The sequence below is a fragment of the Branchiostoma lanceolatum genome, chromosome 15, assembly GCF_035083965.1.
Source record: "Branchiostoma lanceolatum isolate klBraLanc5 chromosome 15, klBraLanc5.hap2, whole genome shotgun sequence".
NCBI lineage: Eukaryota > Metazoa > Chordata > Leptocardii > Amphioxiformes > Branchiostomatidae > Branchiostoma > Branchiostoma lanceolatum.
Genome location: NC_089736.1, coordinates 8,049,416 through 8,064,659, shown reverse-complemented (window position 1 = coordinate 8,064,659; position 15,244 = coordinate 8,049,416). Strand labels below are relative to the sequence as shown.

General features: G+C 45.1%; 1 protein-coding gene across 5 annotated transcripts in view; it reads left to right on the top strand.

The window, feature by feature from the left end:
- The window catches only part of LOC136420369 (uncharacterized), a 32,464-nt gene that overhangs the window by 12,942 nt on the left and 4,278 nt on the right, over positions 1–15,244 (top strand). For 4 of the 5 annotated variants that reach the window (XM_066407241.1, XM_066407242.1, XM_066407239.1 and 1 more), the window contains exons 2-8: positions 4,476–4,689; positions 9,349–9,440; positions 10,013–10,156; positions 10,755–10,928; positions 11,486–11,793; positions 14,214–14,433; positions 15,030–15,227. In XM_066407241.1, the coding sequence (XP_066263338.1) occupies positions 4,485–4,689; positions 9,349–9,440; positions 10,013–10,156; positions 10,755–10,928; positions 11,486–11,793; positions 14,214–14,433; positions 15,030–15,227 (1,341 nt within the window). In that variant the 5' untranslated portion in view covers positions 4,476–4,484. Of the gene's footprint in view, positions 1–4,475; positions 4,690–5,483; positions 8,274–9,348; positions 9,441–10,012; positions 10,157–10,754; positions 10,929–11,485; positions 11,794–14,213; positions 14,434–15,029; positions 15,228–15,244 lie in introns of those variants that run through there. The other variant, XM_066407243.1, reaches the window with a different exon arrangement.

Sequence of the window (15,244 nt, the reverse complement as noted above, 5' to 3'; positions counted from 1 at the left end):
CTAAATGTTCTCCAAAGATACTTGAACTCAACAAAGCTAAGCCCCTTCCTTTTAACGGTATGAGAGATGTTCTGATTGGCCTTTTATCTTTGCAAAGTAGAACATGACCTTAAAAGGAATTTGGGAGCAAAAACGCAAAACTTTGCCCCAAAATTCGGACTATGGATTGGGGTTACGGTTTGGGTTTCCAAATGGCCGTTAGCTAAACGTTCCTGGCTCCTTTAGCTTTATTAGGTTAACGAAGTTCAGGCCTTTCCCAAGGACTTGTCCACCGTTTGCCATTTTGGGGGCAAATTCAAACATAGATTGCTCCAAAATCTGGACTATGGAATAAGGTTACGGTTTGGGTTTCTAAACGGCCGTTAACTAAACTTTCCTTGCTCTTTAAGCTTTATCAGGTTACTCCCATTTAAAGGACTCGTCCACCTTAAAGGGGACTTTGGAGCAAACGCAAAACAAATTGCCCCAAAATTCGGACTATGGATTACGGGTTGGGTTTCCAAACGGCCGTTAACAACTTTCCCTGCTCTTTAAGTTTTATTAGGTTAACCAAGTTCAGGCCCTTCCCAAGGACTCGCCCCTAATTCCGAGATGAAATCTTGCCGGTGTTAACCCCACATACTCGGGCAGGTCGCCAGCAGGTCCCGGCAGGATTTATCCCCATCCTGGAGTCTGTGGCAGGAAGTCCTGTTATGTCGGGAACCCCAGATGAAAGCCTGGATTTGTTTGTTCCTGTTTTAGTTAAATTAGTAGACAGTTCTGCAAGGTTCGCTGGAATCATACGTAATGTTTGAACTTCACCGCATGCAGCAGTCTACGCGTGCGTACAGGGTCGAAGGGGGAGTGTATGTGGAAAAAATGTAATTGAGACAGGGGAAAAGGGAATTCGAAGTTAGAGGGTATAGAAGTCTAAAATTGGATTTTTCCTAATAGTTATTTATGATAATGTTTGTGTGATCCTTATGGTCTCTGTTCTTGTACTACAAGTATCGTTTTTGGTGATATGACAAGTAAGACAAACATTCTGCTGTACACGTTACACAATGTTGACAATATTGGTCGTCATCTAACCAGCAACAGAAGCTTGCCAATATCCACGTAGTGCCGCGATGAGGCCCTTCACAACACGCAGGGCACAGCAGGCTTGCACACGATAAGCCTGAACGATGCTACAACAGCAACGTCTTTGTTAGTTCAATCCTACCGTGATCAGAGTACGACAGCCGCCTCTAAACCATGTAAACCTGCCACTTTGGAGGGATCATTGTTTGATTCTAGTCGTATCAACAGAAGTTTTTACACGCAACTTGAAGCCCTCGCGGTGCCACATGTCAACATTCCTTATGTGTCAGGATCGTCGCAACGGAAGATGTTGATTTGAAACTCAAAAGAAGTTTATGGAGTAAAGGCGCCAGTAACAGCGCCACCAGTTGTTCACCTTCATTATCATTAAACACCACAAGGTCAACATCTTAGTCCTGTCCTGTCCTGTCTTACCCAAGCCGCTGATAATGATCCAGAGATAACGAGTTAAGTATTGGCGAAGGTCACCACCAAAGCAGGATATAACGATACACATGACGTAACGGTCGGGCTTGATTTCTGTGGTTTGTCCAGAACACTACTGTGGCGGACCGACCTCTTACTGAGGACGAAGCATTATATTTTTTTTCTGTAGCTGATTGTGAAATGCGGCTTCGTATTGAGCCAAGCACATCGGTCACCCCTACTCCTCTCGGTAGGTTTGTAGATTTAAATAGGCACATACAAGCCTGGAATAACACAAGCTGCCTTTGATCATAGCAACAGGCCTTGATTGAGACTTCGAACGGACGTTCCCGTCTGCATGAAAGTGCAAATCAGAGACGTTGGCAACTCCCCAATCAATGTTTCAAAGTTGTGTTGCCCCCCCCCCCCCCCCCCACGGCAAACCAATGAGCAGAATCTTTTCAAGGTCACGTTGACTGGAAAAAAGTAATGGATGTAAGTAAAAATATGATCGAACAAAAATGTTGACTACTTCTTACCCCTAGGGCCTGTATTTCCTGTTCTCTTTTAATTGCATCCTCATACCCAAGACCGCGTCAAATGCCTCAAGCATCTTAAATGTGGTTAGATCAGAATCAGGTGAACTTCTGATGGCATTTCAAAGCATTTACGCACTGTCGGTTTGACATGCTGCCATTGTGCCATGGCACTGTATCAAACAGACAGCGGCAACTTACCAACGAGAACATAGCAGGGGGCCAAGACTAAATGGCAACGTATCAACACGAATATGGCAGAATACCAGGTAGACTAAATGGCAATGCATTAACTAGACAATAGAATTCTAATAGCTAGAGCATTGCAACCTATCAACTAAACAATGACAACATATCGACTAGACGATGACAACGTATCAAAATGATAGGCAATGTCAATGTATCAACTGGCCAATGGCAATACATCAACTGGGCAAAGGCAATACTATCAACTAGGCTATGGAAAGGTACCAGCTAGACGCTATATCACTATATCATCTCGGAACTATGGAACGGTACCAACCGTGCAATGGAAAGATTCCAGGTAGACTAACTGGCGACGTATCAACTAGACGACAGCAATCTATCAGTTGGGCAACAAATCAATAAGTTAATGGCAAGGTACCAACTAGACAATGGCAAAGTGTCAACTAGACCAGACGGGAAACCCTGGTGATATAAAGGTCATGATGCCATAAAGGTCAAAGACTAGCGAAAGGGTACAGACAACTGACACACGATGTCTCTAGTGATTGCAATCATGTGGCGTGAGATGCATCACCTTCCAATGTCATGGAACCGTGTTGACTCACCATGACTAGGGTGAACAGATACACAAACGTTTGCTCCTGTGTAATTTCTGCACAACATTCGGATTCACGAATGACAGTCTCTGCCACATAACTCGCTTCCGTACATTGATTACGGTGTTTTTAAGTTGCAACATGCCGCTTTTCTACTGCGACACTTATCAGACTTTCCTCATCGAATTTTAGCTGCTTTGGCACAATGTCATGTCAACAGACCGCATCTAACTACCCACTTATACAAGCTAAGACATAAACATTCCTGTATCGGTTTGTAAGAAATGCCCGAAGAATCACTAACCCCCACTAGTGACGTCAAAGTCCTGATGGAATCTCATCTCTGACGCCTTGGTTTTCCATTAAGTGTGGATTGTTAACGTTGACATACTAGGTTTCCAAATGAAACTGGAAAGGGACAGAGTCAAACAAGGATTTGAAGAGGCACCTGCTGGACATCTATGATTGCCTTTGAGGCAGAAGAGGTCACTTCTGATCTGGTACAATCTCTACTGCAGCAGATGGTTCACATTGTGTTCGTTGGTCATGGCGGGCATCGTCCAAGGTTAAGGATCCGACTTGTCTGCGTTATCGTCCCATGTGTCCTCAACAAATCACTCCTGTAGCCGCGAGGTTCAGGAAGTCATGAGGTTAAGGTTACGGACAGGGTCAGCGTTAGAAGTGTAAGCGGTGCTTTAGTATAGCTCTGGAATGTAGGACCATTTGCCTTTCTCAAACTAAGTGGTTGCAGTTCATGACATGTCAAATCTTCAAATTCAGCAATACGCTGAGGCTAAACTTTTTTGAGAAGTGTGGTGGGTTGGAATGTGGTTCATGGCTCTCCTTACTTACTGGAACGACGGCAAATAACGGTTTCGCAGCCGTTCTTCGTTCAAACCTGTGGGCAACCTCACAGCCCCTTTCAGGGCAACCTTAGATGTACAGTATATTTTCAAAATGTTAATTTTTCTAGCGCTTAGAATTACATAATCTGGATATCAAGGTTCTCTGTATACAACAAAGTGTTATTTACCTATAGCCGACGTTTTGGTGACCGTCTGTCACCTTCCTTAGGACAATAATGACTTGTTCCACGTCGCACTGCAGCTAGGTGTCGCTGCTGCAGTGTGAAGAATGCGGTTCCAAACGTGACTGACTTTCAGCTTTATATCCCCCTATATCACGGTTCATGACTGGAGTAGATTCGACATCTACCTGCAGCGTGTAGGAGAAACAGAACAATGTTGCCCCGAGGATGATGACAGACGGTCACCGAAACGTTGTTATCCAGTGTTTTGCCAACCTGATGAAACTATCCACGAACTAGAGTAAAGTATTTGTTCTACAGATATGTCAGGTTTGCTATGTTAGTTTAGCGATTACGGGGTCGTATTATAAATATGAATTGGTATTGAAATTTTTTATTTGAGTTGAATGTGTGATAGTTATGTGCCGATTTGTTAAAAATAGAGAGAACGCTACCGACCCCAAAAAACACCCCTCCCAATAAAATGGTATGGCGGCCCTGTGACGTCACAATTAAAGATGGCGGCCACCACACATGCCAACGGATCTCACAAAGGTTTTGCTACGGAAACCTGTAATTACACACTACTAACATATATGCACTGTCTTTTCTCCACTCCAGAGACCAAGGATGGCGAGAATACTCCTGATGCTCGTGCTGGCCGCAGTCCAGACGTTAGCTGAGGAGGACCTGTTCGGATTAGACGCGGAAACGGCCGGATTCCTGGATGACGCCAATAGAATCCTCCTGAGTGGCGTGACGGGCGAGCTGCCGGGGGAAGAGGATCACGTGGTACTACAATGTGACGTCATGTCGGACGACAAGGACTTCCCAGGTACGTGACGTCATGTACATCTCTCTGATACGAAGTTGCTTTAACTGAGACTATTGTACATGAATCAATGTTGATGTTGTTGAGAAAATGACATAAGATTTAGTGGACAGTGAAACAGCTATAGCTACTGGTTGGCTCATGCAATAATGGATTATGCAAGAGGTAATAAAAATCGAGGCGTAATCTATTGTTTACACAAATTGCTTTAGAGCGATTGTCACAGGGCAGTCGAAAGTCTTGCAAAGAAAGCAGCAGTCACTAATGTCGCGTCTCGTGGAAATGTATCTGCCTGTTTTCTAGGGACGGGATACCCGCGTACCGCGAAACAGGTGTCTTTTTACACTTTCGATGTTGCTCTTTGGACCTTTTTCCTGTTTTGGCGATAGGGGAGACGCTGTTTAAAGGGGGAGGCATTGAAAGAGCGGAAGGCCCTTAACGCAATCGAACAAGGTAATTATCCAGTTCTAGATTTTTGCATGAACATAACGAGTGAAAAAGAAGAACTGGTATATGGTCCTAAAGAGCCCTAAATGCAGACAAAAAGGTCTAGATATTCCATTGAATGCTTTCTTTCCATCGTCCACTAAATCTTATGATTTTGCTAGATAGGGTTGTAAAATCGGCAAGTAACTCCTTTGGAAATGTATGTAATGAAGTATTGAATCTTATGATATGGTATTCTAATTTTGATGAAGATAATGCAACTGCATGGAAATAGACAGTGATGAACTAGAATCTACCATACACTGGTTCAAGCAATCAATGTCAACGTTTGAACATTTGTTTAATTACAGAGAAGGAGCTGAAAGCAGCTAAGGAAAGTAGATACAGATTCGTCGACTTCGACCTTCCACAGAGAGACCAGGAGCTGTTGAAGGAGCAACAAAACATGCTGATCCATCAACAGGCCATCCTCATCGAGCAACAGGACACCCTGACGTTCCAACAGTCTACTCTCATCAACCAGCAGGAGGAGCTCAACGAGCAGCAGAAGGAAGTCGTGACCTTCATGGAGAAGTCTTCCAGCATGGACGTCTGCCAGACGTGCGCCTTCGATGAGTACTGCTCCACGGACATCGATCCGCCATATTGTTTCCCCTGCCGGAAGTGCCCCAAAGGATACCGGGTAAAATCCGAGTGCACCCGAACCAAGGACGCCGAGTGCGAGGACATCGACGAGTGCTCGCAGAGTGCGTCGGCCTGTCCCATGCCAGAGAAGTGTGTGAACACGCCGGGTGGATTCCTCTGCATCGGGGAGCTGTCGACCTGTACCAAGGAGTACTTTTTCAACATCGGAACCACCCAGTGTGAACCCTGCACGCAATGTAGGCACAAGTCTGACGTCATGACGGCGTGTTCGGCCTTCGCGGACGCGGTGTGTTTCCCGTCCGTGGTCAAACACATGTCGGACTTGTGGCGCGGGAACATCAAGAACACCACCCACATCAACCCTGACCAGTACATGATGGCCGGCATCACCCTCCCTCTGCGCTCTCTCACAACATCCAACGACACGTTCGTCGTCTCTCACGACACATATAGTCTGTCCGCGCGGAAACCTGGAGTCCTGTGGATGGATTACAACTTCGCCGTGAAGCATTCCTGCATAAACTACATCCAAATGACCCTGAAGTCACCGGAGATGAAGCTGGGTCTGAGCGGGGCGAGGATTGAGGAGGCGCAAGACGATGTCTACCACGGCGCCTCGCTGGGCGCCTCCATGGTGGCCGAAGAGAACGAACACATCCGTCTGGAGCTGAAGAGCAACAACCGCTACTGCTTCCCCAACCACTTCGCCGGGCACCAAACCCGCCTCAAGGCGGTGGCTGATGACTCTCTCTCCGGCCCGCTCAGCGTCTTGTGGCTGAGTAACGAGATGGGAGCAGTGACCATGACGGCACGCACCAGGCTCACCACGTACCACTCTAAATGGGTGTCTCTGTTTGAACACGCCAAAACCACGGATCCGTTCATCATCAACTTGAACAACAACCGCAGGTTCACGTTTGGAGAGGCAGGAGTCGTCAAGTTCACCTACAACCAAGCCATATACTCGATCGGGGAACAGTGCCAGAAGGACGGTTTCTCAATGGTGCCCCGGTACCTGGTAAACGACACGGAAGTCCTGCTGTCCCGGCGGTACAAGAGCGGGATCACGCGGAGGGACACCTCTCTCTCCATCTCCGGAGTGTGGCCAGTTGATGCCAACGGGGCGTTGGTGTTCCAGATCAACAGTCCGCAGAACTGCCAAACGCGGTTCTACGGCGACAGGAGCGCAGTCGGCGTGCTGAACATGATCTGGTTACCGGCTGAGCACAGCGCGGCGTTCGCGGCGACGCTCTCCAAGACGAGGTCGCTGTACGGCGCTCAGGCACGCGTCTTGGAGTTCAAGGAGACGCAGAACAGCCGGAAGGACGTCTTCCACATGATGGGCAACGGCTTCATCAAGTTCCAGAAGCCAGGCAGGATCAACATCAACTACCACCAGAAGATGATCCACTCGTGCGACTACGCTCAGCTCACGGCTTACTACGTCGGCTCCGTCGGACAGACCCCGGCTCCCATCGTCCAACAGGTCCTGGGCCGCACCGATGCATCCTGGGACGGGCTGAGCATGTCGGGATCGTACGCGGTGGAGGCGGGTTCGCAGGTGTACCTGGAGATGTCGTGCAAGCGAGGCAGGATTAACAAGGTGGCCGAGGAGGAGTGGAGCACTCTCTACATCCTCTGGGTCAAACCATAGTTATCTTAGGTGTGTCTCAGTACTGTAGCAACTTAGAAAGTCTGCAGGCTGTTAGCAGCAACAGTGAACCGTGTCACAGGAAAACCTGTACCAAATGTAACCATTGCAGCAACGTGTTATAGAAAGTATACCATTTGTACCAGCTTCAACAGATGCAGTGCTTACATGTTGGAACAAGTTCTCCTATTTCTAGCTTCTACAGAGTAAATCTCTACATCGTCGCTAGAAGAAGCTGAAATTCAAAAGATATATGTTTAACGAAGTATAGAAGAGTGCGCATACCTAAGAGCTGCCGCCCGAAAATCGCTTGCTTATATTTACTTTAAGCTTTAATAAGCGCGAGAAAAAATAATATGGGAAGTAAAATTGAAGCTAATTCTACTTTGGGCATTTGAGAAAAAAATGGAAGGATGTTAGACAATTTACCTCGTTAGTACTTTAATTAAGGTAAGTTATAGTTTATTGTAATGGCGTAAGTGTATTAAGATATTGATAGATATCTAACAAGCTTGTATATGCACGTCGGCCACAAAAAATACCAAAATATAAACGATATTGAATATTAATGCTGACTGTTTTTGTAATACTTTCTTACTAGTACTATAGACTGCAAGGTAAGGACATAACATGTGGCTTCGTCACTGATTGTATCTTAATAAAAGTATCATAGTTGCCAACTTACCGACAGTTATATATCATAGTTTTTAAACTAATGTGCCAAAAGTTACGTAGTTTTGTATAAAAAACTTTAACTTGGTACATATTGAAGTAAAGTTGTGTACATTAAATATTGTATTGAACATCATATTTTACATAATTTTGTCTCATAAGGTAATGGAATTTCAATTAAAAGGCGGAGGAGAAATGTATTTAAAGAAAAAGATTTAGACGCTAAGTTTGTACATAAGCATTTTATAGCCGTTTATCACCCTAGCCTAGCCCCTCGACATGTACGAAAAACTAACCCCGCGTTTTGCGCTATTTCCAACAAAGCTAAATGGATATTGTAATGCACTATACATCTTTTATATTTAGCAGTTTGTGAATGCCAGCTATCACAATCACAAAAGAATGCGAAAAGCATTGGATAAGATTTGAGAGTTGTAGACGATTTTTGCCTTCTTGAGGAGAAAGATAAGTAAAGTAGGCAATAATTCTTCATTGCCAATTAACTCAGTACGGGTTAATGTTTTTGAATCCGCAACAATGTTTCAGTCATCCTCATCTAGCCAAAGAATTGTTATGTATACTTCCGTGTTATGCTTTTCATTTCTAAGCATGCCAACCATTCAATTTGATTTCCCGTTGCTTATACTGAGATTAGAATACAGGTATCCCAATGTTTCATGGAGATGTAATAAAATGATGTTTACTCTCATCTATGACAATGTCGGTGTGTATTCTTGAATTTGTTTTCAGACGTATCTATGTATTTTTTAGTTTGGGCTATAGTTAAGGCACAAGAGAAAAATGCGCACCAACAGTATGTGTAGGAATAGGGCAGGTAATGTTGATTGTCTTCGCCGTAGGAAGCTGTTGGAAAAATACCCAAACTAAGTTTTCAGTAGTGCTGAGTCTCCTTACAGTGGGCGTTTGATGGATAAAAGAGTGTGTGCGAGTGTATCTCTGTGTGTGTGTATGTCTGTATGTATGTGTGTGTGTGTATGTGCCCATGTGTGTGTATCTGTGTGTGTCCATATGTGTGTGCGTGTTCATATGTGTGAGTGCGTGCGTTTGTATGTGTGTGTGTGCGAGCACGCGCGCGTGTGTGTGTGATAAATACTTGTGAATGGCAAGCAGTCGTGTGTTTGAATATTTTGGTTCATGGTGGGCAAAGACGCATGGGTAACCATTTCCACACTATTGTGCGAGGAATCTACAATTACTGTGTTGCTATTTCTGCGTGTTGTCAACAGAAAAGGGCGGGAATTGGACACGAGCAGCCGCTGCCTTCGCCAGTCACCTGATCATCCAAATGCCACAAAGTGACGAGAAGAAGGCGAAAGTGGTAAGTGAAAGAACCTCGTGAGTCTGGCAAATGCTCTGAAACAACTGGTGTGGCAATTAACTTGAATGGTTATATGTCGATTTTTTAGGTACTTAACAATGGTCATCGTGGTTCAAATTTCCAAAAGTAACAGAAATCAACAGATTCGGTAATTATAAAAATAGAGTCATCACTCATCAGTATTCTGAAACATATTCAGAAGAATCAATTATTTGCGTAGAATCAGCAATGAACCTGCCCCTTCAAAGAAAACAATCCTCCTGAACCATTCTCCTCTTTTGAGTGTCAATAGGGCCATATGCGGTGAATATTAGTTCTTTTTTACCATACGCACTACAAGGGACCGCATCTGTAAGCAGCGACACCTATAGCTGCAGTGCAAAGTGAACCAGTCAGAATTGCCCTGAATAAGTTGACAGACGGTCACCGAAACGTCGCTTGAACAAAACACTTGGTTGTGTACAAGGGTCTTTTTGTTATTGTTATCTATTCAGTGACTTATCATTACAAGTTATAAAAAATGTGTACATTTAAATGAGAACGAGCGTTGAATAATAAGATACTCCCTGCAGATCCAAGAGGGTAAGGAGGAGATCATAGATGAGCAGCTGTCGTGGTTGACTCAGCATGACCAGATCAACCAGCAGCAGAGCACCATACTGGAGAGGAAGTCTAAACTCAAGAATCTGTACGGAGACATGGAGGATCTAATCAAGGTTGGTACTCTCCTCCCAGGCGTTTCAATACTGCCTTGCAGCCAGTACATATTGAGCTTTGATCACAATGCATTTAGCCTGGTAGACGTCATCAGTGATTTGAACGAAGACGGTAAAAAACAAAGTTGATATCCAATAGAAACGTCATGATGTGGCAATGCTACACTCGTATCCGTCGGCACTGAATCATAAAATGCATGGGTCATTGTTTTAGCTCCGTGTTGATTTAATCTTCGATTTCTTTCAATCCCATTGAATGAGACCCTACAAACATGTCCATCGTGTTTACTAAGTCTTAGGTCCTCTAGCTCCTGTTGGAACGTTCGGCAGCCATGGCATCTTTCAAGCTGATGAAGCTGCAGCTGCAGATATCCAGGATAGGTCGTGCATATTTGAGCGGACTAGGATCGAATCAACTGTATGCTCATGGTCTAACTTGGTCCAGGGGGAGGGTAGTAAAATTATCTTGAGGGCATGTTGGCTCTAGAGCCGAGGAGCTGGCATGTGTAGGCCCCTAGACAGGCATCCAGGCTAGTAACCTTTGGGCATTGGCAATGATAACCTCTCCACATTAACATTGCCATACTGCCTGATACAGCTCCAGACGTCCCGGGTACAGACCTACATGGACAGAATCAAGCAGTCCGACCAGTGTGAGGGACAGTGTGAGCACGAACAGTTTTGCGCTCTTAACGTCGACTCGGGGAAGTTTGGATGCGTTCCCTGCAGCGAATGCAGACCTGGCTTCAAGGAAGTGTCTAAATGTTCAAAGGTATACAGATGTACAGACTGATGTTACTAGATCATGCTACTACCATATGGCTTTACCATTGCTGATATTAATAGACCACCTATAGACCATTTTAAAATGCATGGCATGAAGAGCACTTCGATGGCCAGCTCGTATGTAACACAAATAGACTATCATGAGTTGGTAAATTACATTATGGAGAAACTGAACTGTTCTCCAACTAAAAAAATCAAAGTCATCGGAAGTTTAGACTGAGTCCAATTTCCTTAGTTGGAGAATAGTTCTGCATTACAAAGAGAGACTTTTCAGATCCAGAGTTTTCTCTGCTTCTCCTGTACGCTTGTAAAACAGGTGGGTTCGATAAAGGCTTAAGTGTCACGGAGGGATCAAGTATTCCGGGCTCCGGTGTTAGTTCATAAAATCCTTCTCATACCAATGTTTATGACTTGCGGTTATACTGCAATGGGAGATTTTCTGTGATCAAGAACACGATACCCCCCACAGGAAGAAAAACTGTCCAGTGATATTACGATGTCTTATACGTTTGTGTTTTTCGACCGCACATCGCGACTTGACAGGCTCGAGATGTGCGCTGTGATGATATCAATGAATGCGCGCTGGGGATCGTCAGGTGCCCCCCTCCCACAACTTGCGTCAACACTCTGGGTGGTGCGCTGTGTGTGGAGGGATTCACTCCGTGTAGGAAGACCGAGTACTACGACATCTCCACCGAAGAGTGCCGAACATGCACGAAGTGTAAATCGGAGGCCGACATTGCCCGACCGTGCACGGAGTTCTACGACCAGATCTGCTCCGTCAGTGCCTTCTCAACGCTCGCCTATTTCTGGTTCGGGAACACGTTTAACGTGCAGGAAATCATCTCAAGGTAGGGGCATGGTAGCCTCCGTTGCAGACTCTGAAGCGGCTTTTTGGGGGGCTAAATAATACACTTTTTGCAGCCACCCCGTAACTATCAGCCATCCTGTAACCATCAGCCGCCTAGAGTCTGCGTTATTACGGCATGTCAAAGCGAAATTAAAATCACGTTAGGGCGATTAACGCAGAGGTGCGAATTTCCTGCCTATGGTAGACCGCACAATAAGAACAGTATACACGCACCTCCCCTAGTCAGTGTGCTGTCACGCTTGTGGCAAAATAGTTTGCTATTTCTACTGTTCCTAAAGACAAACTTCGATTATTAGAAGCAGTGTTTCCGCCAGACCGCGACTGAGATCTTGAGAGGCCGTCCACTTGGGGAGGGCCGTACCGCGAAAATTGATTGACCGTACCGCGAAAATTGATTGACCGTACCGCGAAAATTAATTGACTAGGAAAAGTACTAGTAACTGAATGTTGTGATCAGAAAAAACTTTGTTAATTTTTCAAAATCAATTTGTTACGAAGGTCGCTTTAATACTGCTTCAATCATCCCCGTCACAAAATGCGATCTATTTTGACAAGAAACGCCCGAAGTGTAAAGGGAAATTCCCGCCCGTGTGGTCACGTCACATCTTGCTGTCAACCAATCAGAGCACAGTCTTTATGACGCAGCCCAATCAGCGCTCAGAATCTTGCATATCAATGAGTTTAAAAACATGGCGGACGGCCCGGGACGGGTTGCGACTCGAGCGAGCGTCATGACTTATGTGAATTCATAGCGAAAATAACGATTTATCTACGGTAAATACGGAGAATTTTCACGAAAAAATATTCACAGGAATATATATTGTGTCGAATACGGCCAGAAATAAAGGCGAACCGCGGCAAATCACGACGTAGAGGCTGAAATGCACGGGCGAAAATTCTTGTTTTGTTTACGTCTTGTTGGACGGGGCAGGTTGGGACTCGAGCGAGCGTCGTGACGTATGTGAATTCTTAGCGAAAATAACGATTTATCTACGGTACATACGGAGAATTTTCACGGAAAAATATTCGAAGAAATATATATTGTGTCGAATACGGCCAGAAATTAAGGCGAACCGCGGCAAATCACGACGTAGAGGCTGAAATGCACGGGTGAAATTCTTGTTTTGTTTACGTTTTTCCTTGTTTTCTTCGATGACTTTCTTCGATTGAGTCTTAAAAAACGGGTTTTTAATGAGAAATGGCAAACTATTTTGCCACAAGCGTGACAGCACACTGACTGGGGGAGGTGCGTGTATACTGTTCTTATTGTGCGGTCTACCATAGGCAGGAAATTCGCACCTCTGCGTTAATCGCCCTAACGTGATTTTAATTTCGCTTTGACATGCCGTAATAACGCAGACTCTAGGCGGCTGATGGTTACAGGATGGCTGATAGTTACGGGGTGGCTGCAAAAAGTGTATTATTTAGCCCCCCAAAAAGCCGCTTCAGAGTCTGCAACGGAGGCTAGGGGCATGGCCGAAATGCATGAAACAAAGACTACAGCTGAATTTCGATTTTTTCTATAAATTTGAAATATATTTACGACCTTCATAGCAAACTTATATCAGTATATCATAGGGCACTCAGAAGTTAGAAAATCTGCGGATATATGTGATTGCTATTATAGTATTAGTACTTGCGTCGCAACAATAGAAAATGAGTAAAAGTATAGCACATCCTAATAGACACGTCATGTGTTGTACAGAAACATTTTGAGAATGATTGTCTTGAAAACTGTGTTGTTTTCTGTTCTTCCAGCAGATTTTGCGCCGATGTCGTTGTCAGCATTGTTATTCACCAGCATTTTCTCTTCAATTCACAGTTTCCTTTAGTATTTCAGACACTGTACTGCAGCGATCGCATTTGCTGTCCTTCCGTATCTTCCCTGTTTGTCAGAAATGTTGCTTTACATCTTGGAGTATCTAGAAGCGACGTCGCTCTGTCGCTTTGCGACGACATGTACGTTACTGTAGAGAGAGATAGAGTGTTTCTGTTGACCACCAACTGACTTCCCGTTGGCTAGCCACGATTTACCCATGTCGCTTCTCGCCCCTGAGCCACGCTGCGCCGCCGGCTCCTGGTACAGATCCCGGTGTTGTCCCTGGAAAGTGTGAATACTGCGGCGTGTTCTATCTATACCCACGACGTGACCGATTCACGCGTAGCGTAAACGTTTAAACGGCAACGTTAATCGAAAAAGAACAATATACGTTTGTCGACGTTAATCAAACGTAAAAGCTAATGCAACTATAAGAATCCATAATTCCCCCCTAAAAAATCATTGATAAGAGTCATACCACCTGACAGATGACTAAGCAATGAACGCTTGGTGGCACACTTAGTGACTTACCGATGTGTGTCACCAAGACTGAGAGAAGCTGCTCTGTTCACGCTCGCCAGGGGGAGCTACCGAAATCTTGATCAGAAGCTTCCCTTGAAGTCCGGAGCGCCCAACAACGAGGTCTTCGTCTCCGGTGACATCACTGATCGGGTGGAGGTGAACAGAGAAGGCATTTTGTGGGTGGACTACAACTTTGCCATGAAGCATTCTTGTCGCAAGTTTGTGCAGATGACCATAAAGACAAAGGGAAGTGGGGACATGGCGTCAGCTAGGATACAGGTACAGTCAAGCGTCACAATGAACGTTTGGGTGCACTTTTGTTTTCTCTTGCTTTCCTATCATCTAGCTGGGACAAACCTATGTTTGTTATCTATGACAGTTTTATGACACAAAGCTATAGCATACACCAATTAATCTCCAGGCAGATTCTACGGTGGCAGGGTGACAGTGGGCCGAACATGGGCAATCGCAGGGGGCTGACGGGATGTTGTTTGCCCCAGGGATACTGTCGCCCTGTCACCGATTAGCCTGAGTACCAGCCTCCGACCGCTGGCTCAAAAAAATTCGCTTGCTTAGCATTTTGAGCCAGCGGTCACTACGGAGGCTGGTACTCAGGCTAGTCACCGATGGGGTTACCACAGCACTAGCGGTCCTTTATTCGTCGCGGCCTATTATTCGTCATTTTCAAAGACAGTTAGTTCATCAAAATCATATTGTATCCTACTATGAATACTGCAGACATGGTGAATTCTAAACTACTTTTCCAGTACATGTACTGCATGTACTATGTAATTAATAATGCATTTCTCTAAGATAGGGTGATAAATAATATCATAAGATGAAATTCATCAATAAAGTGATAACTGTGCAAACAGGACACTGACGGAAAACTGTACCAGAGTGCTCTGCTGAGCGGAGCGATACAACTGGAACCCAAGAGTGAACTGACCCTGGAGATCCAGAACCGGTTTTGTTTCCTGCCGTCTGTAGCCGTCCGCCCGCTGAGGAACACCAGGCTGAAGGAGCTGTCCAAACTGGCAGGACCGCTCAGCGTTCTCTGGCTGTCTCCTGAGGTAACGTAGCGTAGAGA